Source organism: Mirounga angustirostris, unplaced genomic scaffold, assembly GCF_029215605.1.
Source record: "Mirounga angustirostris isolate CCGP_5_RB_7025 unplaced genomic scaffold, mMirAng1.0.hap1 SCAF_10, whole genome shotgun sequence".
NCBI classification, from domain to species: Eukaryota; Metazoa; Chordata; class Mammalia; order Carnivora; family Phocidae; genus Mirounga; species Mirounga angustirostris.
The window spans coordinates 102,576,552-102,599,925 of NW_026991718.1; the positions used below are offsets into that span (position 1 = coordinate 102,576,552).

The following is a 23,374-nucleotide window of genomic DNA, read 5'->3' on the forward strand; positions in this document are numbered from 1 at the left end:
GGAGCATGACTTAGCTCAGAAAAACCCCCAAGCTATCTGTCTCTAAACTGGGGTGTGTCCCTTTCCCCCTCTGCCTTCTGGGCAAAGGTGAAAGGTGAGATGCTTCAAGTCCGTGTCACAAGGGCCAGCTGCTGACAAGGTGGCAAAGTTTATCATTTTTTAAAAACCTAACTCTACCCTTTGGCTTCTAGTGAAGAGTTTGGAAGGTAGACCAATTCTTTCTAAATCAAGATCCGAGACTCTAAAACCAGAAGAGCAGGCTTGCTAACCTTTACCTGGAATCAGGTGCTTTCTATAATATGTAAAGAGCTTTTGCAAATGCCCAGCACGGCAATAGAACACTTGGCAAAGGAGAGAAACAGGTCACAGTTCGCAGGAACAGCTGCAGATGGCTTGGTAACCACGTGGAAGGGTGCTCACCATCCCTTAATTAAATGCTAATTAAAGTAAGAGCTACTTCTTTACCTATCAGGCGGAGATCAGAAAGTTGGATAATCTATACTGTGTTGGCATCGCTGTTGGGAAACCCAGTTTCCCGTGCAGGTGGAACGACAGGCTGATGGGGCTTCATTCGTGGCAGTTTGTGGTTGGCTGGATGGACGCAGATTGGGTGCACTTCCGTTTCTAGAAGGTCTCTTACTGCTAGAACCACACACACGGGCTGATGGGCTCAAGGATGTTCGTTGTGGCTTGGCTGAATTGTAAAATGTCAAAATAACCTAAATGCACCTTTGTCGGGAACTAGGTGAATGTATTTCACTGTATTCCCAGACGGGGAAATACTATGCACCCATTAACAAGGGTAAATAAATGTGAAGGCAGTTGCCTCTGGGGAGCGGGACAGACTTTGTACTTTTCTGCCCTTTTGAATACTGTTCGCATTTTGTACCCCGTACCTTTGTTTTCGTTGTTGTGAAATAGGCAAAATGGTCAGGGGAGAGGCTCTGATTGTTGATGCAGTCAATGCTTTTTAATTTTTATTTATTTTTTGCCTCTAGAGCCTGACAGCATTATTGAGAAGGCTTCCCACTCGGGCATGATAAACCCCAGTAGGCAGTGGCAAACGCTGAAGCAGAACACAGGGGTTGCCCACTTTGAGTATCAGATCCGCGTCACCTGTGATGACTATTACTACGGCTTTGGCTGCAATAAGTTCTGCCGACCCCGAGATGACTTCTTTGGACACTATGCCTGCGACCTGAATGGCAACAAAACGTGCATGGAGGGCTGGATGGGCCCAGAGTGTAACAGAGGTGCGTGGGCCTGTCATAACCTGCGTGGGTTATTACCAGCTCTGAGGGGCTGTCGCCGTTGGGGTCAGGTTCTGTCCCCACCCAGCCAAGTGGCTGTCTCAGGTGGGGGGATGGGGAGATGTTTGGGCTGTTCTTCTAGGCCTGAGGCACAAAGATGCTGTTGGTGTCCCCCCCCACCCCACCCCCCGTGTTGGCTGCTACAGCTCACAGCTGTTTCTTCTCTAGAGCATTGGCCTTGGCCAAACAGGCACTCCATGCCCCTTCCCTCCAGCTCACAGTCTGTGAATGACTGGATGGAGGTGCAAAGGCCAGGCACCTCACCCCCGGCCAACCTTCTTGCACTCCATGCTACAGTTCACACTCCAGGGCTTCCTCTGGGATCAAGTGGAAGTCAGACTCCAGCTGAGACCCCCTGCTCAGCTCCTTCCCCTGCCCCATCTGCTGCCTTCAGCCCCCTTCTCCTATACCCAGATCCTTGTGTCAGGCTCTGCTTCTAAGGAACCTGACCCAAAACAGATGCCAAATGGGACAGGGTTAGCTCTTTGCCTGAACTTGTGATCCTGTAGGAAATGACGCCCCTGAGCTCCATGTGGCCTGTGGCGAGCTTTCATGGGGCATCTCGGGGGCCATGGCATTGAGGGGGAAGGGCTGAGTGGTGAACCCGAGCTTTCACACTCGTGTAGAGTTGGACCCATCACAGCAGTGTAAGCTTGCAGATGTGCTGTCCGTTGTCCCAGCCCTTCTACTGGGATTCAGGGACTTAACTGCATAGTCACAGATGTTCACAGCATCATCTGTGGTTTGTACCTTTACAAAGCTTCTAATTCTTAGTAAATGGGTAATTCTCATTGACCAGAGTAGGCCCTCCAAACATGACTGTACTCTGCTTATTTCACCTAATTTGGTAAATTCTTTCAGGATGCACTCAAATTAAAAAGGGAGTTTTTGAATTGTGACTGAAGGGCAGGACAAAGAGGAATTTGCAGGTCTCCTGAGCTTTTCTTAAATCACTAGAGTTTTAAAAGGATGGCATTTCTGGGATCCAAATGAAAGAATTGGCAAATGTACTTAAAGTAGTTGGTGTTCTAAAAATCAGGAACAATTACTTAAAAACCATGTTTAGTATTTTTTACCATCTGTTCAAAAAATTTTTTTTTTTAAATAAAGGAAGCAGAATTGCTTTGCGAGGATACTTTGCAAAAGTACCACCCGACCTGGCCTCTGGATTTAGCCTGCCAAATGAAGTCAGCCTGGTTGGCTTTGTTAGTCCCATGGGATTTTTGAACCATCAGACGTTTTTAGGGGGTGGGGGTGTGGGGGTTAAGGAGGCTGGGACTCCTCTGAATGTGCCCCTCATGGGACAGAGCGGTTGAAATGAGGAGGGATCACAGCTTCTGTTCTTTTGGAGAGGGTGGGAATTGACAGGGAGCAGGATAGCTATTGTTGAGAGAGACTGGATGAAGACCGCCCCCCCCCCCCCCCCCCCCCGCCCACCTCCTCCCATCGACTTGCCTGCATTTTGTCCCTGAGTAGTATCATGTTTTGAAGATCTGCTAGCATGGCCTTGAAATTTAAAGCTGGATTTGCTGTTTGGGCACCTCCCATCTTCCTCTCCTTACAATGGACTTGACATGAGATCTCTGAAAGTTGTGGATTTTGTAGGCTTAATGTGCTAGGCCATTCTCATGATGGTGGTGGTGCAAGAAACAGTGTGCTTGACTCATCTGTGTTTGTTTTGTTTTGTTTTGTTTTTACAGCTATTTGCCGACAGGGCTGTAGTCCCAAGCATGGGTCTTGCAAACTCCCAGGTGACTGCAGGTAAATGACTAAACTTTTTTTTTTTTTAATCCTTTAATGCAAGAGGGGGACTGAATTTATTGTGAATATGCCTCTTTTTCTTTGGAGGGCAAGAAAGCTTAAAAAAAAAAAAGTCAAATAGGCACATCCGAAGCTTATTAAATTATACCAGCTGTCTGGTGGAATGTGCGCACTTCTCTCTTGGAAGAGAAAAAACTCTTATGGGCATAGTTGGTGACGTCATGTATTAACTGTTCTGTAAATTGATAACACGTTTTTATAATCTTCCCCTTAAAGTGCTAATGGATGAGATGGAGGGATGTGGGTTTCTTTGCGTCTGTCTCCTCTCCCAACCTGGTTTTCCGTCTCCCAGCCCTCCCCCACTTTTCCCATCACTAGGGGACAGCGGAGCATTCTTTAGAACGGGATTAGTACAATCTCCTGGCCCCTTTGCAGGCGGGAGCCGGCCGGTGCTGAGAGGTTAATGGCTGCGCTGGAATCTTGTCAGTTGAGCCTGATGAATGTAGACTTTTGCTGCCGGCCTTTGAAGTCTGGTCTTTTATGGTCCCGGACAATGCAGAAGCCAAACAGAGACCCACCCCGACTGCTTCATGATTACAGTTTTTGGAACCTTCTTGAAACGTACACTATGCCCATTTGGGAAAGGCTTGTTTCAGGAAACGGCGTTGGTGTCCGTGGCATTCTGACACAATCTCACACTTTACTCTCCCTCCTCCCAGATCTGAAGGATTAGCACATCTAGTGTGACACTGAAAGGGTCCTTGGGGCCTATCACTTGTGCCCCAGAAGCCACCCTGGTTTGAGCCACGGGAGGCCTACAAAACCGTCTAAACCAGTGCATCTCAAACTCACGTTACCCGGAGCTCTTAAGATGCAGAGCCTGAGTCCACAGGTCGGGGTGGGCCCGAGTCTCTGCATTGCTAACGCGCCCCCCAGTGACACCACTCTTGCTGGTAGGACCATACTTTGGGAATTGCTGCCCCAAACCTCAGTGCCCACGTCGCTAATTCCCCGATTTAACAGAGGAGCTGTCGAAATGCAGATTCCCGGGTGCCACCCCACACCCACTGAATCCCAGGCCAGGGTTTGGCCCAGGAATCTGCATTTTGGTGAGCCCACCAAATGATCGTGCTGCTCCGTGTATCTGGAGGACTTCTGCTTTACAGAGAATTCTCTGGGGTCTTTACTTTGCGTCTCCACCACCGCATCTGTTCCCCTCCTGTGCAGCGGGAGGGCACTGGGCTCTGAGGCCTGACACTGAAGAACTAAGAACTAAGGCAGCTGGAAGTAAAATAAAACCAGGGTGACCTGGAACGGTCTCTTCCTCCACTTGAGAGAGAAGTTTATTTTCTGGAAGGCTGTGGGGGTTCGCCTACTAAGCCGCACTGGTGGCCACTGAGTGTCGTATTTGACAGCGTTGCTGTCAAAGTTCGAGCAGGAATCCACCTGCCTTCACCCTTCTTAATTAAGGGTGTTCTAGAGAATGTCAGATCGGCAGCGTTATTAGCGACTCTGGGCCCGCTCCCCGCTCAGATGAGTATCAGTGGAGGCCGACCGCGATTTCTGCTACTGTCATCAGAATGGGCAGGCCACTGCGCAGGGGAGGGCCCTCCCAGCCAGAACAACAGGCTTTGTTTCCAGAATTTAGCCCTTTCTCTTTCGAAGTCTCCCCTCCCACTCCCTGCCCAGACACGCACCAGTGCCCTTATTTACTTAAGGTGCGATTTTCCCACACGTCATTTGCATAGTCTCCCAGCCCATCTTGTTCTGCCTACCTTGAAAGAAAATCAAAAAACCTTCTAGCTGAGGAAGTTCAGGTTGCGTCCTGCTCCAGAAATAGTTGAGTGGCGAGTTACCTGTAAGTTGTCTTATGGGTTATGTATTACAGAAGCAGTGGGTTTTTGTTTTCGTTTTGTTTTGTTTTTAATCCCCACATGAGAAAACTTCACTGGTTTTGTTGTTCCCAAGTAGACTTAGATTCCTTCTCCTGGGTGCACATGCTTGCTTTATTGCAAGCCTGCCAATAATATCAAACTTAATGATGAATCATCGTATGAGGAAAGTCACTTCAAATTCTCATGAGAACCTTAATCATATATTATTAAACTGGGATAACTTTGTGGATGCCTCTTTTAGGGTCAGTATTTTTATTTGTTTTCTTTTGAAGTCATCCATGGCCTCTTGTGGTTTCTTCTTTATGCTTGGGGATCCAGCTCTCATTAATTAAGAGGTGAGGTTGGGTCCTCAGCTGCCTTTTCTTGCTTTTATTAGGCAAATTGAAGAGGTGTAGCCATCCATAATTTGGAAGGGAGTTAGAGAACACAGTAAATACTGCTATTTCCAAATCAGTTCCCTCTTAATAGCTTTCAAGCTAAGATAATCTTTTACTGAATGAAACCCCTTCCCCCAAGTCCCGCTAACTTGAGTGTCCCCACTATTTAAAAAAAAAAAAAAATTCGGTAGAAATTTTTTTTTTTCTTACTGCTCTGAATGGTCACGGTCATTTAGGCTGCTGTTCTGTTTTACATAAAGCCAAACCCTCCGTCTGATTCAGTTTAAACCACACATTCTGGGGGTTCTTTGAATTGGGGTGTGGACAGCTTGTTTGTGGAAGTTAGGAAGTGGTTAGTCAGTGTTCTCAGGGGTTAAGTTGACTCTTGGCCATGGGTGATTAGCTATTAGCTGGATCCCTATAATTTTCCCAGGATAAGAATTTGCTAGCCTGCCTCTGGCTCTCTGGAAACGGAAAGCCTTCCCTTCTTGAGGGTGCTTGTTTTCCAACGTTACAGCTGAGTGGCTCGGGCTGGGGGAGGGTGCTGGTCGTTCTCACTGTGGCTTTTCCCAGGTCCTGTTCTAGAAATGCTCTGCCCATCCCTGTTCCATGCTCATCCCCACCATCCCCGGGCTTTCTCCTGTTTGTCAGAGCTCGAGTTTTGAGAGGGCAGTCAGAGTTTCCCAGGGTTTGAAACTTGAGGGTAGGGTGGCGGAGGCTCTGCCCTCTCACCCACCCCAGGTGAAGGTTTATGTTTGTGTTTTTGTTTGGGGATCAAAGGCACCATTTGGCCTCAAAAGAGTCCAATTAATGAGGCACTTATAAAGGAAATTTGACTCTGTTCCCCAATACTAGATAAACCGAGTTGACCTCCCCCCGCCCCAAAGTGAGAAATAACTATAAAATGAATTAGCGTAAGCAGCCCTGGTAGTGGGTCATAAATTATCTATGGGATTGGTTCCAAGTGCTGTGGCTTCCCTCACTCTCCTGCAGAAGTGGGTTCCGAGATCTTCGCCGCCTCTTTGCCAGAGGAGGGTGCCCCCTTCCCCCGCTTGTTTGATTCATCGGGAGGCGGCTTCCTGCCGCCCTGGGTGTCTTGTTGCATTTTTTGAGCACTGGGGTCGTGACTTGCTGTTTAGACAAAGAGCCAGGCCGCCTTTGCGAAGACTGTCACACGGCTATTGTCACCCGAGAGTCCTTCCGTGGCCTCCGTAGCTGGCTGGGCCCTGAACTGATTTATTCCACGCCCCCACCCTCGCCCAGCCCTGTGAGCCTGAGAAGAGAGTGGCTTTGTGAGGGCAGCCCCCGCCGGCCTCTCCCCAGACAGCTCTGCTTTTGTCGTGAGTCGCCTGGGAGGGGACCTCAGCCCAACCACCGAAAATGTTTGTTTAGACGGAGCCCCCGCACAAACCTTGCAAGTCTGACTGTCCTGTTACTGAAAATGAAACAAGACCAGAAAGGCCTGGACTTCTTAGCCTTGCATTTAAAGGGCACAGATCTCCCCGAACGTTGTAAGGACTAAAGGGGGGGTGTGCTGTCTGTCCCCAGGTGCCAGTACGGCTGGCAAGGCTTGTACTGTGACAAGTGCATCCCGCACCCTGGGTGCGTCCATGGCACCTGTAACGAGCCCTGGCAGTGCCTCTGTGAGACCAACTGGGGCGGCCAGCTCTGCGACAAAGGTACGCACCTCGGGGACCAGACCCTGGGGCAGGACAGGGGCTGCGGGAGACGCCGGAGACCTTAAGGGGTGGGGCGGCCGTAATCGGGTTTTTTCTTTTTATTTTTATTTGTAGGGGTTTTCATTCTGAATCTGTTAGAGTTTGCCTTTCACGCCGTGGTTTGGGATCTTTTTTTCTGGTTGGTGGGGGTGGGGTGGGGGCAGCGCTGGGAACATGGCAGCTCGGCAGCCTGTACTGTCCGCTCTGAGCCACTGCCGTCCGGGGGTCTCTGGCAGATCTCAACTACTGTGGGACCCGCCAGCCCTGTCTCAACGGGGGAACCTGCAGCAACACGGGTCCCGACAAGTATCAGTGTTCGTGCCCTGAGGGCTATTCAGGATCCAACTGTGAAATTGGTAAGTGGTCCAGGCGGACCGAGAGCCCTTCGTTTAATTTTTGGGTACGCTCAGCTTAAAAAATAACAACACTCTTGAGGATTCGTAAAAAGATGAAAATAGCCTCCAGAGTGAAGACTTGCCATCCCAGCAGTTCTGTGGGTCTTCGAGGCTTCCTTCAAGCAGCGCGAGGGTCTCCGGCGATGCTGCCTAGCGTGGGGGGTGGGGTGTTTGCCGCGCGGTGACCCGGGCTCGGAGATGCCCTGGAATGTGGCTGGAGACACTCGGGGTCAAAGAGGCCTTCCTGTCTTCCCTAGACGCAGCAGGGTTATAGCACGTGCTTGCTTTCATTTTTTCGAAGCGAGCTTGAGCTGGTGGTGGCCCAGGCATTGGGACTTGGCTGCGGGGAGAGGACATAGGTAGCCACAAGCGGGAGTCCCTTGCTGACTGCCCTCCTGGTTTTCACAGCGGAGCACGCCTGCCTGTCTGACCCCTGCCACAATAGAGGCAGCTGCAGGGAGACCTCACTGGGGTTTGAGTGTGAGTGTTCTCCCGGCTGGACGGGCCCCACGTGTTCCACAAGTAAGTCTGGGCTTTGGCCTGGGTCTTTTCCAGGGGATCGCTGTATCAAGTGTTGGGGTGGGGGCGGGGACCTGGGCTGGGTTCATTGTCAGGTCTCCGTGATGGGTCTGTCTTGGTGGGAGGGGTGTCCGGTGGGTCTGGCTTGGGCTTCCAGCCTTTACACTGGAAGTCTCCGGGCGCTCTCCCCCTACCGCGCTAAGTTAGTATGTGTGGCGGCTACTGGGAGAAACTTCTCCATGGGACACCTCTGTCCCTCTTGTGTGCTTCTCGTGTGCTCCCTGGAGCTCTGCCTCCATGGAATCGAGTCCTAGTTCTTCTCCTTGCCGCCATGGAGACTCGGCTGCCCGCAGGGGAGGCGGTCACTCCTGAATTTGGTCGGGGGTGTAGGTGGCCCCAAAAGAGGGACCTAGGCTAGGGAGTTGTCATGGCTGCGAGGCCTGGCTGCACATCAGAACCACTGGGGTGCTGGACAGTACAGATGTGGGGTCCGCAGTCTCTCTTCAGGATTGGGGAGTCCACATTCTGTAACAAGCACCTGGGCTTCTGAGGTGCAGCCGGGCCTGAGGAGCACTGTCGGTAGGACCCTGAGAGCAGCATGCCTGGTGAAGAATGTGGGTTCCGGGGTCGGGGCACCGGGGCTGGTACTGTCACCCTGCCTGCCTCTTGGGGAACTGGTCTTTACCTCCCCGGGCCCTGTTTAGACGGGGCAGGAGCAATTGCCATCCCCTACGGTTGTGAAGAACCCACGAGCAAGTTCACAGAGAGAGCCTGATCCTTTTTAAGTGGGCAGCAGATGAATGAAGAGGCCACTATAGTCCCATGCAGAAGTACGGGGGTGGGGACCCCAGCTATGTAATTTGGGGAGAACTCTGTGAGCAAATGAGATGAAGTTTCCTACCAGTAAAGACGACTTATTTTTCCTTACCTCTTCTTAGCTACCCCTGAGCCATGCGGAAACTTTTCTTTTAAAAATACAGAGTAAGCAGAGCAAGATGTCCCATGTTCCCGGTGGGTCGATGCTCTGGGGATCCAGCTGGCTTTCCCTGCTGCTTAGGTCGGGGATTAAATGAACTGGGGCAGTGGAGGATTTAAAGCTAAAATCAGGCCTTATCGTCATAGCAGTCACTTACAGCAGGTGTCTGGCCCTTAAGTGAAGGCCCCTCATGTGAGGGTTGGCATTAAATTATCTAATTGTCAAACAGACGGAGATTAAATTGCCAACCCTTTTCCCTTTTGTCCAACAGATATTGATGACTGTTCTCCAAATAACTGTTCCCACGGGGGCACCTGCCAGGACTTGGTTAATGGATTCAAGTGCGTGTGCCCACCCCAGTGGACTGGCAAAACGTGCCAGTTAGGTAAGGAAATTCCTGCACCAAGGTTGGCTTTGAGGACCCGAGCTGTTAGGGAAGATGAGCATGTGGCTAGTGGTGTGAGTTTGCACACCATCATACTGAAAAGTAATTTATTGTCAAGAGTCCAGCGGGCCTGGGAGAGAGAACTCGAATACAAATGGCCTAGCTCTTTTAGGCCCTGTGGGAAAGTCGTGGGATTCCTTGAACCATGTCTATCGTCTGTCCGAGGAGTGTTCAGCTGGGTTCCAAACGGGGATGGTCTCATGAGGAATGAGCTGTCTGCATTCTTCCTGCCACATTTAAATCCCAGCAACTAGGCTGCGGCGAGTTTCGCACAGCAATGCCTGGTGGCTTTCTGCTCTCCTGTTGGGGGCCAGTTGTTAACCAGCAGCCGGAAAGTTATCAATTAGCATTCCTTATTGGGTAGTGGCTAGGGAGAGGGATCAGCTGTTCAAAGTAGTGGGAACCTAGTATCTGTGATTTAGCTAGGTTATTAAAATGTCTCCCGGTTCAGAGAAACTATCGATAGGGTGTTTTGTGTGTGGGGGTGGGGGTAAATTTCCATTTCTCACTGCCCCTCCACATTTTCTTTCAGATGCAAATGAGTGCGAGGCCAAACCTTGTGTAAATGCCAAATCCTGTAAGAATCTGATTGCGAGCTACTACTGTGATTGCCTCCCGGGTTGGACGGGTCAGAATTGTGACATAAGTGAGTACCTTTGTTTCGATTTTGATTTTTGTGGAACTTGGGTATTGAAGGCTTTCTCAGCCCGTATGTCAGCTCCAGCTCGAAGACTTGAGTGGTAAAAGGAAAACCTCGGAGAGGCAGTGTTTTTGGAGAGGGAGTGATTAGTCTGCACTGCACATGAAAACATGGCACTTTATCAGGCTCATTAGCCGGTAAAACAGCCATATGCTGATAAGGTGGCTAAAACAATGATGTGAAGTTTCACTCGCTCAGTCTGGTGTGATGAGGGAGGAGTCCCACCCAGTGTAATAACCTTATGTCAGGGGAAGCACACAGGAAATCTGATTTGAGGTTTTTATCTGTCCTGATCGGAGAACGCTTTTCAATTAAGCCCAATTTCAATGTAAATTGCCTCTTTAATATGATTTGTTTATTTTTCAGATATTAATGACTGCCTTGGCCAGTGTCAGAATGATGCCTCCTGTCGGGTATGTAAATCTTGGCTTAAAATGAAAACCTTACTGACACGAATCTGTGTATGTGACCCTGGGAGGGCTCTGTCCCTCTGAGATTAAAAAAGGCAGGTGAAAAGTGATTCTCTGGAAGTTTCACTTGGGCTCCTGTTAACCGCCACCCCCCCTCCCCCAGCCTCCTGGGAGCCATCCCAAAGGCATGCACTTGGAAATTCCTCTCACACATTTCGAGAGGCTGGGCACTAAGCGATTTCAGTGGATCATTGGAACCCTGGCAGTCATGCTGGACTGTCACAGCCCTGTGTTCGTGGAGTACAGAGACAAAAGCATGTGTTTCTCCCCCTTCCTTCTCCTCTTGCAGGATTTGGTTAATGGTTATCGCTGTATCTGTCCACCTGGCTATGCAGGCGATCACTGTGAGAGGGACATCGATGAATGCGCCAGCAACCCCTGTTTGAATGGGGGTCACTGTCAGAATGAAATCAACAGATTCCAGTGTCTGTGTCCCACTGGTTTCTCTGGAAACCTCTGTCAGGTGAGCGGTGCTAGAACCTCCAAAGGCCAAGTTTCTACAGCAGAGCTCCCTCTTCCCCATCCTCTTGCCCCCCACCGTCCCCTCCCTCCCCGCCACCCCATCCCCTCCTGACTCTGTGGAGTCGCCATGAAGTCTGTTACCATCCAGGGACCAGGGACTGCTGCTAGGTGAATGCAGGTGGAAGGACAGCGAGGAGTGGTTTTCCTCATAGTGTCAGCAGCCTGTCGATTTGACTCTGTGCCCCCGACTCCGAGCTCTCCCACTCTGCCCCGTTTTGCCCGTGTGTCCCTGGACGGTCTCTAGGACGTACCTGTGTATTATGTAGGGTGTTCTCCTAATGGCAGGAGGTGAAGGGGTCCGATTCCAGTGCCTCCTGCCCCAGAGCAGTTCGAGTCACACCTGTTTCCTTTCCCCCTTCCCTGCTCCGTGCAGCTGGACATAGATTATTGCGAGCCCAATCCCTGCCAGAATGGCGCCCAGTGCTACAACCGTGCCAGTGACTATTTCTGCAAGTGTCCCGAGGACTACGAGGGCAAGAACTGCTCCCACCTTAAAGACCACTGCCGCACGACCCCCTGTGAAGGTACCTCCCCCACCTGCCGTCCAGGCTGGCCTCCAAGGTGCCCTCTTGCCCCAGGTGCCACTGCCCCCTCGATGTTCTCAGAAGCCATGTAGGTGAGACTGGAGGCCCCTAACCTGACCACTTAGGGAAGCCAGAGCATGTGGAAGCCATCTCTTCAGGCCCGCTGGTGGGAGAACCACGTCCACACGTAGCCCAGGGGAGAGCACGCCTCATCTGGGGTGGGCTGATGTGCAGCACTGAAACATTCCTCAAAGCAGCGCTGCCAGAACCTTCTGCGGCCGTAGAAATGTCTGTTCTCTGCACTGTCTCATGGCTGCTGTTAGGGGACGTGGCTTTACAGATTCTGTGTCCTTCCCGCTTGCTCAAGTCTGATTACACAGGAAGTATAGCTGGTCCTGCTTCCTTTAGCAAGCTTCTGCCAGACTGAGATGTCATAGGGAGGAGGAGAGGGGCCCACAGACACGTAGGCTTCTTAGCCACCTAGGGGGAAAATGCCTGGAAAAAAAGAAAACTTCTGTCTGCCTGGAGTCTCAGTTTGGCCTGTCACAGTGTGATGTGGCCCACTGTCTGAGTCTTGGCCCCCGAGGTGCCTCTTGATTTCTTACCTTCCTTAGCCGAAGGGTGCCTGTCTCCAGGAAAGCAAGCTTGGCGTAGGTCCTTGGCTTAGGAATGCCGTGTCTTAGGGGTCCTTGGCCGTGATCTGATCCCGCGTCTGTCTTCTAGTGATTGACAGCTGCACAGTGGCCATGGCTTCCAACGACACGCCCGAGGGGGTGCGGTATATTTCCTCGAACGTCTGTGGTCCCCACGGGAAGTGCAAGAGTCAGTCGGGAGGCAAATTCACCTGTGACTGTAACAAAGGCTTCACTGGAACGTACTGCCATGAAAGTAAGACCCCTCTTCGGGGAATGGGGCTGGGTGCGCCCCTCCCCCCCTGCCTCTGCCCAGCTCGGGGAGCATCTGAGCTTGAGTCGCTTTAGTCAGAGACCAGTGAAGGCTTACCATTGCATCTAGGACCTGAGACCGAGTTGTGTTTAAGTTATGAGATCACTGACACCTTGACCCTTCGGCACGCTTATGTTCTGGAATCTTACTAGTTTGGTTGGTCCCACTTTTCTGTAGGAGTTTTCTTCCCCACTCCCACCAAGTAGCTTAGCCTACGAGGCATTAAATAAAACAGACTGGAGGCTTCTGCCTGATAAGCTGCCTGTTGAATTCAAGAAAGGGTCCTGATGGAGTTGAGAGTGTTGAGGTGCCCCCTGGCCCCTCATTTTCTCAGGAGGTGGCCTTGGGACCAGTGCCTGGCTATGGCATTGGGTGTTCTTTATTCACCAGTGTTTGTGTCTTCATTTCACAGATATTAACGACTGTGAGAGCAACCCCTGTAAAAATGGCGGCACCTGCATCGATGGGGTCAACTCCTACAAGTGCATCTGTAGTGATGGCTGGGAGGGGGCCTACTGCGAAACCAGTGAGTGTGTGCTCTTTCTGGGCCAGACAGCTCTGGGACGCCGGCGGGGGGGAGGGGAGAGAATCCTCATGGGAGGCTTGTCTTTTTTTTTTATGGGAATGAGACCGTGAGACCCCAACCGTTCTTGGCATGGGATAGCAGTGCCTGCGTCCTGTTAGTACGTGTGAATGCCGAGGAAGCCGGGGGGAGGAGCTTCGGGGGAGGAGCTGTGGCAGCAGACTGTAATTAGGATAAATAGGCCCCGCTTGCAGAGAAAGTAATCCTCTTTCTGTTGCGATCGTAATTTGTGCCTGTCCTGACGTTAACTTCCATGGGAACGACAGAGGCCTGTCCCTGTCCTGCCACCTTGGGGTGTCACAAATAACCCAGTTGAGGGTTCCTTTACTCCTGGAGAAGATGGAAGGCGTCGAAGTCCCAGGATTGCTCAGCTGGTCTTGGACCGTGGGGTGGAGGTGGCCTTAGGAAGGGTGCAGCTCTTACATGCCGTGAACAGTTCTGGAAGCTTCTTGAGCTGGGCATCTCCTCTTTGATCCTAGATATTAATGACTGCAGCCAGAATCCTTGCCACAACGGGGGCTCGTGTCGTGACCTTGTCAATGACTTTTACTGTGACTGTAAAAATGGGTGGAAAGGAAAGACCTGCCATTCGCGTAAGTGGTAGCTGGCTGGGAGGAGCCCCCTCCACGGTCCCCCTCCCCACGGTCTCCCCCCCCCACCCTCTGTCTCCTGTGAGGGGGCTGGCCAGGGGCTCACACGAGGTCCCCCTCCTCCAGGTGACAGCCAGTGTGACGAAGCCACCTGCAACAACGGTGGCACCTGCTCTGACGAAGGGGACGCTTTCAAGTGCATGTGTCCTGGAGGCTGGGAAGGGACGACCTGCAACATAGGTAGCTTTCTGCCCCACGCGGGGTTGGCTGTGGGCGTGGCCATCTCAACACCTAGGACTGTTGTTGTGGTGGGTCCGGTTCTTGGCTCCCTGAACTGTCCTTGGATCCTCAGGGAGGTGGTCTTGTCTGTTCTTGTCTTGTAGCCCGAAACAGTAGCTGCCTGCCCAACCCTTGCCATAACGGGGCCACCTGTGTGGTCAACGGGGACTCCTTCACATGTGTCTGCAAAGAAGGCTGGGAAGGGCCCATCTGTACTCAGAGTGAGTGTCCCCCTGCCCCACGCGCCTTGAACTCTGTGAGGGCTGCAGGAGCACAGCCTGACAGCCTCAGGGACTGGCGATGGAAACCAGAAGCAGAGCTGTTTGATGTCTGCTTCTGCATCACCTGGGTCTGTTCTAACGCACTTGATGGACTGCAGCCCTGACCTGGGCATGAGAAAGTCGCCGAGGAGATAAGTGGAGACAGATGGTGTCTCGGTTCCCAGCGTGGGTCTGACCGGCAGCCTGTCTCCTTCCATTCTCACAGCCCCCTGCCTGCCCTGAGCGGGGCCTCTTCCTGTGTAGTGTCCCACGGCACAGGGAACAAACGGGTGGTGCGGGCCTGGTTCCAATTGAACGGAGGTCTTCAGCGCCTTTTGCTGGTGTAAACTACAGCTCTGTCGTATGGGTATTAGGGAAATAAGGGGGGTTTCTACTTAGGGTTAAAACTGCTTTGCCTGGTGAAGGCCTCGGTATATTAAGTTGTCTTTTTACTTTTCAGATACCAATGACTGCAGTCCTCATCCCTGGTAAGCATGACTACCTTCGAAGCCAGCCCTTGTTGGCCACAGCATGCACAGGCATCCCCCAGGGATCTTGTCTAGAATGCAGGTTCTGCTGCAGGAGGTCTGGGTGGGGCTACAGACCCTGCCTAACAAGCGCCCAGGTGATGCTGGTCCTGCTGGTCCGTGGACCACACTTTAATTAGCCGGCTGTGTCTCCATTGCAAGCCGTGATTCTCCACCTGGGCTGTGCACGAGGCTCACCAGGGGAGCTTTTAGAAGTCCCAATGCCTGGACTGCAACGGAGACCTGTGATTGAGACTCTTTGGGGGTGGGACCCGGGCGCCATTATTTTTAAAGCTCCCCAGGCAATGGGGATTGCGGCCGGGGTGAGAGCCTTCGAAAGTAACTGGCATGGCTCCCTGTGGTGAACTGGCTGGTGGAGTTGTGGAGTCCATGGATCCGTGGATTGGGCGGTCGGTAACTGAGGCAGTCTTTGCTTTCTTCTTAGTTACAACAGTGGCACGTGCGTGGATGGGGACAACTGGTACCGGTGTGAGTGTGCCCCCGGTTTTGCTGGACCTGATTGCAGAATAAGTAAGGATCGGCCCGATATACTTTCGCCAGTGGTGTTCTTTCCCCTAACTCCGACACTTTTTCATCTTGAAAATGGTTAAGGTCACTGATCCCTTTAGCCCTGAGAGGCACATAACCTCCCACCCCCACTGGGCTGAAAACAGCCCTGGCTGGAACCTCCCAGGTACCTGCTGGTCCTTCCCCCGGTGGCACAGCCAGCCCTCTTCTAGCGGAGGGAGTACCAGCCACAGAATTGGATGATTAATCTAATTCTGAGGCCCCAAGGAAACCATGCTTTTCCCCATGACTGCCCTGGGATTATGGGCAAGTGGACATTAGCCACAGAAAATAGAGCTAACGGCAGTGGATGGGACTAGGGTTGTGGTTTCCAAAGGTTTGATCAGGCCTTGGTGAAATGATTAAAATAGGAGACATGCAATATCGTTTTTCAGGGTGCTTAAAGTCTCTTTATTTTGAGCCTTTTCCTACTTTTTTATATGCCCTTTAGTTTGGGGGGGGGAGTGATACCTGTATTTGTTGTTGTTATTCTCATCCCCAAATTATTTGAAATTTTACTAGTGCTTGAGATCCCTAAGTCTGGGACTGACTGGTCTTCAGCACTAAGTTGGGATAGATTTGGTCTATTCCATGTTTCTAAATTGTGTTGGCAAGCTGTTACCTTGGCCCACTGCCTCTTTTTGTAAATAAAGTTTTATTGGCACACAGCTACTCCTTTATGTACTGTCTAAAGCTGCTTTTATGCTACAACAGAGTTCCATAGTCATGACAAAGCCCACATGGCCCGCAAAGGTTAAAATATTTGACCCTTTCCAAGAACTTTGCCAGCCCTTGTTCTGAGTTGTATTATCTGATAAAAAGCCTATTTAATCAAATATTGCTGCCTCCTGAACTGACTCTCAGCTGCTCAAAAGTCAGGCTAATGATGATTGGTGAGGGGCAGTGATTAGGGGTTTTTGGGGTACTGATCGGTACCTTTATTTGGGTGCTGGTTACATAATTCATCAAGCTTATGCTTACGGTTTGTATGCTTTTCTGGCTTATATGAGGTGAGTAAAAACTTAGAAAAAACATCATTGCTTCCCACTGGAGCCTAAACTTGATCTCCATTTTCCCTAGACATCAATGAATGCCAGTCCTCCCCGTGTGCCTTTGGGGCAACCTGTGTGGATGAGATTAATGGCTACCGGTGCATCTGTCCCCCAGGGCACAGTGGTGCCAAGTGCCAGGAAGGTATGTGGGTCAGGCTGCAGCTGCTAATGGGTCTTGTGGGGTGAGCAGGCACTACAGTCACTACAGTTACCCTTTGATCCCGAGTGGGCACTGTGCTAAAGGAAGAGAACATGGAGGGGGTATGCAGAGGGGGCCACAGGGACTGGGGAAACTGAAGGGGTCCCCTACAAAGAGGGAAGCTGTTTTCAGCCCAACTCTTGGGCAGTGTTGCTGTGTGACAAACCATCCCAAAACGTGGCTTAGAGCAGGCATTGAATTGTCCTGCTCGTGGGCATGCAGGGCAGGCAGAGTGAGAATGTGCTGCAGGCTGGGCTCTGGTCTGTTCTGTGTGCTTCCTCACCCTCCTTGGACCAGCAGCCGTATCTGGCAAATGGCGGGCTTGCAAGAGGCCAAGCCCAACTGTGAGAGACTCTGCTCACATCACTTATCCGAAGGCTGCACTGGCCCAGCCAGGTGGTCATGTGGCCACGTGCAAAGGCAGCAGGTGAGGGAAGGAGACCTGTTGTCCCATGGCACAAGGCAGAGGTATAATCCTTCCCTAACAGGGAGTGAAGAAGAGAGCGTGGTCTATAGAAAAGGAAACCCCTTCCACTTAGGCATCCTACCTTTCAGTTTCAGGGAGACCCTGTATCACTATGGGGAGTGTGATACCGGACGGGGCCAAGTGGGACGATGACTGCAATACCTGCCGGTGCTTGAACGGAAGGATCGCCTGCTCCAAGGTAGAGCATGAGGGCCTCCACAGCTCACCTGCGTTCTGGAGTTGCTGCCGGGTGCTTCTCCTGAGCTGCATGCTCCATCTCCCTCTCCTCTTCCTCTCCAGGTATGGTGTGGCCCTCGACCTTGCCTGCTCCACAAAGGGCACAGCGAGTGCCCCAGTGGGCAGAGTTGCATCCCGATCCTGGATGACCAGTGCTTCGTCCGGCCCTGCACGGGTGTGGGCGAGTGTCGGTCTTCTGGTTTCCAGCCCGTGAAGACCAAGTGTACCTCTGACCCCTACTACCAGGAGAATTGTGCCAACATCACATTCACCTTCAACAAGGAGATGATGTCACCGGTATGGAACAACATCTTTTTTAGTTTGGAATGAATGGCGGTGTGTGTCTGCTAGTTCCAAAGCAGGAGCATCCCCAGCTAGGATCTTGTTCTCCTTAGCTTAAGTTCCTAACTTCCAAGGAAACATCAGCCTTTTCTTTTTTTTTTCCCCCCCCCCTTCCAATATCTTACATGTATGGTTTTTAAATGTGATTCTAGGGTCTCACCACGGAGCATATTTGCAGTGAATTGAGGAATTTGAATATTTTAAAGAATGTTTCTGCCGAATATTCAATCTACATTGCTTGTGAGCCTTCCCCTTCTGCGAACAATGAAATACACGTGGCCATCGTAAGTATGAGGCCCAGTCACACTCCATTACGTGATTGCAGGGTGGTTCACAAACCACAGTTAGCCACTCTCCAAATAGAGTGAGGACGCTGAACCCGAGCTTGGCACATGCGTTCAGTAACTCAGTAACGGCTACTGTGGAATGTCGCCCGGCCCCTGCATCTGACCGTTCTCCTTTTTCCAGTCTGCCGAAGACATACGGGATGATGGAAACCCTATCAAGGAGATCACCGACAAAATCATAGATCTTGTTAGTAAACGTGATGGGAATAGCTCGCTTATCGCTGCCGTGGCCGAAGTGCGAGTGCAGAGGCGGCCTATGAAGAACAGAACGGGTAGGTGGCAGGTGGGGACACTCCCCTTGAGGGAGGACTATCCGATCTCGGTTCACCATCCAGCAGGTGGGGCATTAGCTGACAGTTTCCCCTCTTGAGGACCACCCCCGCCCTCCCCCTCTCCAGCTGCCCCACTATTTAACTGGTGAAAAAAAATGGGCCAGCTGCCATGTGCAAGATCCTATGATGATGGGTAGAGGTACCTTTTTTCCCTGGTGCCAAGCTGTGCTCTCGGAAGCTGGCACCCCTGTAGAACATGCACTGTCTCTAGATCCACTGCAAAGCCCTAGGGCAGAGCATTGCTGCGCCTTGAGCTCGTGGCTGGGCAAATCCTGCTGTGTGGCATTCCGGTGTCGTGGGACAGCCCGGCCTAAGCACTGGGAGACACAGGCTGGATAGGCAGCCCGATGGCCCTGTGGGACATCCACACTCCCCTTCTGACCACCGTTGTTCTAGCGAGGCGAGAATATGGGACATTTGAGCTGTGCATGCTCAGATCGGGTTGCCGGTAATGCTGAAAACCAGATCCTCGAATGAGCTGCTTCCCGAGGAGCCGGGAGCCTCGAGGGCGGCTGCTGCGCCTGGTCTCTGGGGAGAGAGGTGTCAGGGTCCCCAAGGGCCCTGGTTCTGTACTTATCAAGCTGTGAAGTGACAATATGGGGTTGTGAAAAGAGACTTGTCCCCATGGCACCCCTTTTAGGAATTACGGGCAGGAGCACACCACTGCTGGTATTCTTTTGTTCGTGTGATGGCTTTTATTTTTTTTTTTTGAGAGTTAATTGGTTTCGTGCCCGCCTTACAGATTTCCTGGTTCCTCTGTTGAGCTCCGTCTTAACTGTGGCTTGGATCTGTTGCCTGGTGACGGCCTTCTACTGGTGCGTGCGGAAGCGGCGGAAGCCCAGCAGCCACGCTCACTCGGCCTCCGAGGACAACACCACCAACAACGTGCGGGAGCAGCTGAACCAGATCAAAAACCCCATCGAGAAGCACGGGGCCAACACGGTCCCCATCAAGGATTACGAGAACAAAAACTCCAAAATGTCAAAAATCAGGACACACAACTCTGAGGTGGAGGAGGACGACATGGACAAGCACCAGCAGAAAGCCCGGTTTGCCAAACAGCCGGCGTACACGCTGGTAGACCGAGAGGAGAAGCCCCCCAACGGCACGCCAGCCAAACACCCAAACTGGACAAACAAACAGGACAACAGAGACCTGGAAAGTGCCCAGAGCTTAAACCGGATGGAGTACATCGTATAGCAGACAGTGGGTGCTGCCGCCGCTAGGTAGAGTCTGAGGGTGCTGGGGGCTTGTAGTTCTTCAGCTGTTGTGTCCTAGTCCAGGCTGAGGCTGTCGTTGACTTAGAACCCTGTGTTAATTTAAGTTCTGACAAGCTGGCTTACACTGGCAATGGTAGTTTCTGTGGTTGGCTGGGAAATCAAATGCTGCATCTCACAGCTATGCAAAAAACCAGTCCAAAGTGCCCCGGCACACGGCCCCCCACAGCCGCCAGCTCTGGGACCAGGCTCCCCGGAGGTCGCCCGGCCCCTGGGCCTTGAGCTCCCAACTTCTGCCAGATGTCCCGATGGTGATGCAGTCTTAGGATCATAGTTTTTATTTATATTTATTGACTCTTGAGTTGTTTGTGTATATTGGTTTTATGATGACGTACAAGTAGTTCTGTATTTGAAAGTGCCTTTGCAGCTCAGAACCACAGCAACTATCACAAATGAGTTTATTATTTATTTTTTTTATTGTATTTTGTTGTTGGGGGAGGGGGGACTTTGATGTCAGCAGTTGCTGGTAAAATGAAGAATTTAAAGAGGAAAAATGTGTCAAAGGTAGAATTTTGTATAGTTATGTAAATAATTCTTTTTTATTAATCACTGTGTATATTTGATTTATTAACTTAATAATCAAGAGCCTTAAAACATCATTCCTTTTTATTTATATGTACGTCTTTAGAGTTGAAGGTTTTTGATAGCATTGTAAGTGTATGGCTTTTTTTTTTTTTGAACTTATTTTCTTACTACGTGTTGCCTATAAGCCAAAATTAAGGTGTTTGAAAATAGTTTAAAACAATAGGATGGGCTTCAGTGCCTGGAATACTGGTGGAATTTTTTTTTTTTTTTTTTTGTACGACGTCAGATGTTTAAAACACCTTCTATAGCATCACTTTAAAACACGTTTTAAGGACTGACTGAGGCAGTTTGAAAATTAGTCTAGAACAGCAGGTTCTTTTTTTTTTTTTTTTTTTGTCTGCTTTAGACTTGAAAAGAGACAGGCAGGTGATCGGCTACACAGCAGTTTAAGGGAACAAGTTTGAGCTTCGACTTTACGTAGCCAAAATGTGAGTGGTTGAATATCATTAAAAATATTGAATTGGTGTGCTTCCAACTTCACACAATCTTATTTTGTAAATTCTGATTTCTTTTCACCATTCGTATGTAATACTGAACCACTTGTAGATTTGATTTTTTTGTTGTCTACTGCATTTAGGGAGTATTCTTATAAGCTAGTTGAATACTTGAACCTTAAAATGTCCAGTAAGATCACTGTTTAGATTTGCCATAGAGTACACTGCCTGCCTTAAATGAGGAAATCAAAACGCTATTACAAAGTTGAAGATCAAAAAGGCTTATAAAACAGTTAATTTCGTTGGTTCACCATTGAGACCGTGAAGATACTTTGTATTGTCCTATTAGTGTTATGAACATAAAAATGCATCTTTGATGTGTTGTTCCTGGCAATAAATTTTGAAAAGTACTATTTATTAAATTTTTTGTATGAAAGACGGAACAGTGTGGCCTCTTCTGAGCTTATGTAGTTTTGCTTGGCTCTGTCTTGCTCTTTGCCACCCCGCCTAGTCTGTTCTGGTAAGCGGGGTGTGCTAAATAGGCCTCGCCTGACAGGGGCACGGAGGAAAACCTGAAAGCCTTTTCAGCCACGAAATTCAGCTGAAGTTCTCAAAAAACCATGGGCTGCTGTGAAGCCAGAGCTGTGAGAGAGCCCCATCTCAGGGGCATTGATTCCCTTGTTATTCAACAGCAAGTGTGAATACTGCTTGAATAAACACCACTGGATTAATGGCCTGTAGTGTGGAGGTGAATTGTTTGTGAGCACTCACGGGAAATGCCCACCACACTAAAAGGGTTTTTAAAGAGCTTGGAATTAGTGTTGGGGGAGGAAGAGGGAGATTCGGTCCTTTCGATCTCCCCCCCCCCGCCCCCTCCCCCGGCTACTTGGATTAATATTAATGTTCTGCCATCATTCTGGACCACACCCTTGTGGCTTCTGTGCATGCTTCCACCTCCAGAGTGGTTTCCTCGCTGCACAGGAGGTGGTACTTAGAAGCTTCTGGGGTTAGAGCCATCTACTCATCACCTTGTGTCCAGGGAGTCCGTGTTTGGGTGGCCTCACCATTGCAGCTGTGGGGTGCCAGGTAGCCGGCCTCTGAGGAGGTTCCAGAGGCCACACATCAGCACCTGTTTAGGACAGGAGAACTGTGGTTCTCCCTCTGGCTCCTGGTGCCAGAGGCCAAAACGGCCCTGCCCCCACATCACAGGTGGGGTTGGGGAAGCTTTGCCTCTTGCACCTCTGTAGCCAGGGATGAGCCACAGGGACGGGCACATGGATGGCTTCCAGCAGCTGTGTGAAGCTGCCAGGAGTTCCCTGTTGATGAGCAAGCCAAAGCTTACCTTCCTTGGAACTGTCCCCTAGCACTGCACAGTCAGGCCATCTGCCCACCTCTGGTCTGCATAGGTTTTTCTTCTTCCTTGGGAAAGTTTTCTTTTACCAGGCTAGGAACTATGTTCTCTGATGGGCGTCTGTTTAAGAAGGGGCAATGGGCTTTAAAAATATCCCTAGCTTCCTAGCAGAGCACTGAGGAGTCAGAATCCAGAGCAGTTCGTTTGGGTTTGCTGGGAAGGCAGCCCGGAGGACCTGGACACCGGCGAGTCTGGGTTCCCACGACATCTCCCTGCTCTGGTATAGCAGTACTTTCTGTCCCTAATCTCTGTCGGTGGACAGCTGGTTTCTGCAAGGTGGGGTGACAGGGAGGGAGAAGTGCTCCGGTACAGACCCAGTGAGCCAGGACACCATCTGATTTAGCAGTGCTCAACTCAAACACCATCCTGAAGCAATATCTTGCTCCGGTGGTTTGTGAACTTGGATTCTTCAGGACCCCAGAATTCCTTGGGTAGTTGCCAAGTGCTTTTGTGCCAAGAGAAAAAAAGTTTAATGAGCCTCTGCAATTCTTTATTCAGGAGGGAAGTGATCTTGAGATTCACATTTGTTGTTTTAAGAAGTCTTCTCAGTAGTGAGAAGGCAGAGATCAGGCTCCTCTAGGCATGGCTCAAAGCCAGGCCCTGAATCGTAAAGGGCAGTTTTTCCCCTTCTCCAGGTAGAGGTAATCAGGCAAGGAAGCCCTGGTTATCTTGGGGACGAGGTAGAAAAGAAGGGACTCCATACCCTTCCCATTCCCCATCAATGTCCTGGGCCCTCTTGAAGCAGACCCTGGAAGAGAGAATTTTTAGTCCAGAAACTTGACCAACTCGAACCCTAGCATTAGACCATACCGCGAAACTCCAGTAAGGAATTAACTCGAAGCTGACTGTGCTGAGATTCCAGACTTAGACAATATAAAATCAGAAAAGGGGGTGGGTGGCTCTATTTTAATTGACGACAAGTCCAGTGAGACTGGGCAACACTCAGAAGCATAACTTGGAAGCAGGTTTCTCTCCATGCAGATTCCCAGGCCCGGTCCAAGAGTCCAAGGCCAGGGAATCTGTATTTTCAACAAGCTCTCACCTCCCTCCCCTTCCTCTCTGGCTTATGGATAGTAAAATTTAAGAACAACTCTACTAAAGTACTAAAGTATAAGCTCTTCATTAATTACAATGTTTTTCTTCCTTGTTAAACTGAATTAAGTAGCCTGCAAGCCAGTTTGTTGCTAAATTGCCACCTGACATCATTTTTAAGTAAAATAATTATACTGCCCCTTGAGCAAGTTGTGGTCTAAGTGCTTCATGTTTATTGGCTGATCTGAGGGGGTCAGTGAGTCAAAGTTAACTTATTTGGTAAGAGTTCTTAGGTGT

The 23,374-nt window shown here is 50.5% G+C and overlaps 1 protein-coding gene across 4 annotated transcripts in view; it reads left to right on the forward strand.

Annotated features, from left to right (window-relative positions):
• The window catches only part of JAG1 (jagged canonical Notch ligand 1), a 35,349-nt gene extending 14,279 nt beyond the window's left edge, over positions 1–21,070 (forward strand). For 3 of the 4 annotated variants that reach the window (XM_064572817.1, XM_045885397.3, XM_064572820.1), the window contains 23 exons: positions 999–1,253; positions 3,011–3,071; positions 6,892–7,022; positions 7,298–7,417; positions 7,865–7,978; positions 9,223–9,336; positions 9,929–10,042; positions 10,463–10,509; positions 10,856–11,029; positions 11,462–11,612; positions 12,336–12,500; positions 12,970–13,083; positions 13,620–13,733; positions 13,857–13,970; positions 14,114–14,230; positions 14,730–14,757; positions 15,242–15,327; positions 16,444–16,557; positions 17,170–17,279; positions 17,381–17,614; positions 17,812–17,943; positions 18,128–18,278; positions 19,081–21,070. In XM_064572817.1, the coding sequence (XP_064428887.1) occupies positions 999–1,253; positions 3,011–3,071; positions 6,892–7,022; positions 7,298–7,417; positions 7,865–7,978; positions 9,223–9,336; positions 9,929–10,042; positions 10,463–10,509; positions 10,856–11,029; positions 11,462–11,612; positions 12,336–12,500; positions 12,970–13,083; positions 13,620–13,733; positions 13,857–13,970; positions 14,114–14,230; positions 14,730–14,757; positions 15,242–15,327; positions 16,444–16,557; positions 17,170–17,279; positions 17,381–17,614; positions 17,812–17,943; positions 18,128–18,278; positions 19,081–19,538 (3,218 nt within the window). In that variant the 3' untranslated portion in view covers positions 19,539–21,070. The remainder of the gene's footprint in view (positions 1–998; positions 1,254–3,010; positions 3,072–6,891; positions 7,023–7,297; positions 7,418–7,864; positions 7,979–9,222; positions 9,337–9,928; positions 10,043–10,462; positions 10,510–10,855; positions 11,030–11,461; positions 11,613–12,335; positions 12,501–12,969; positions 13,084–13,619; positions 13,734–13,856; positions 13,971–14,113; positions 14,231–14,729; positions 14,758–15,241; positions 15,328–16,443; positions 16,558–17,169; positions 17,280–17,380; positions 17,615–17,811; positions 17,944–18,127; positions 18,279–19,080) is intronic. The other variant, XM_064572819.1, reaches the window with a different exon arrangement.
• Positions 21,071–23,374: the final 2,304 nt, after the last annotated feature.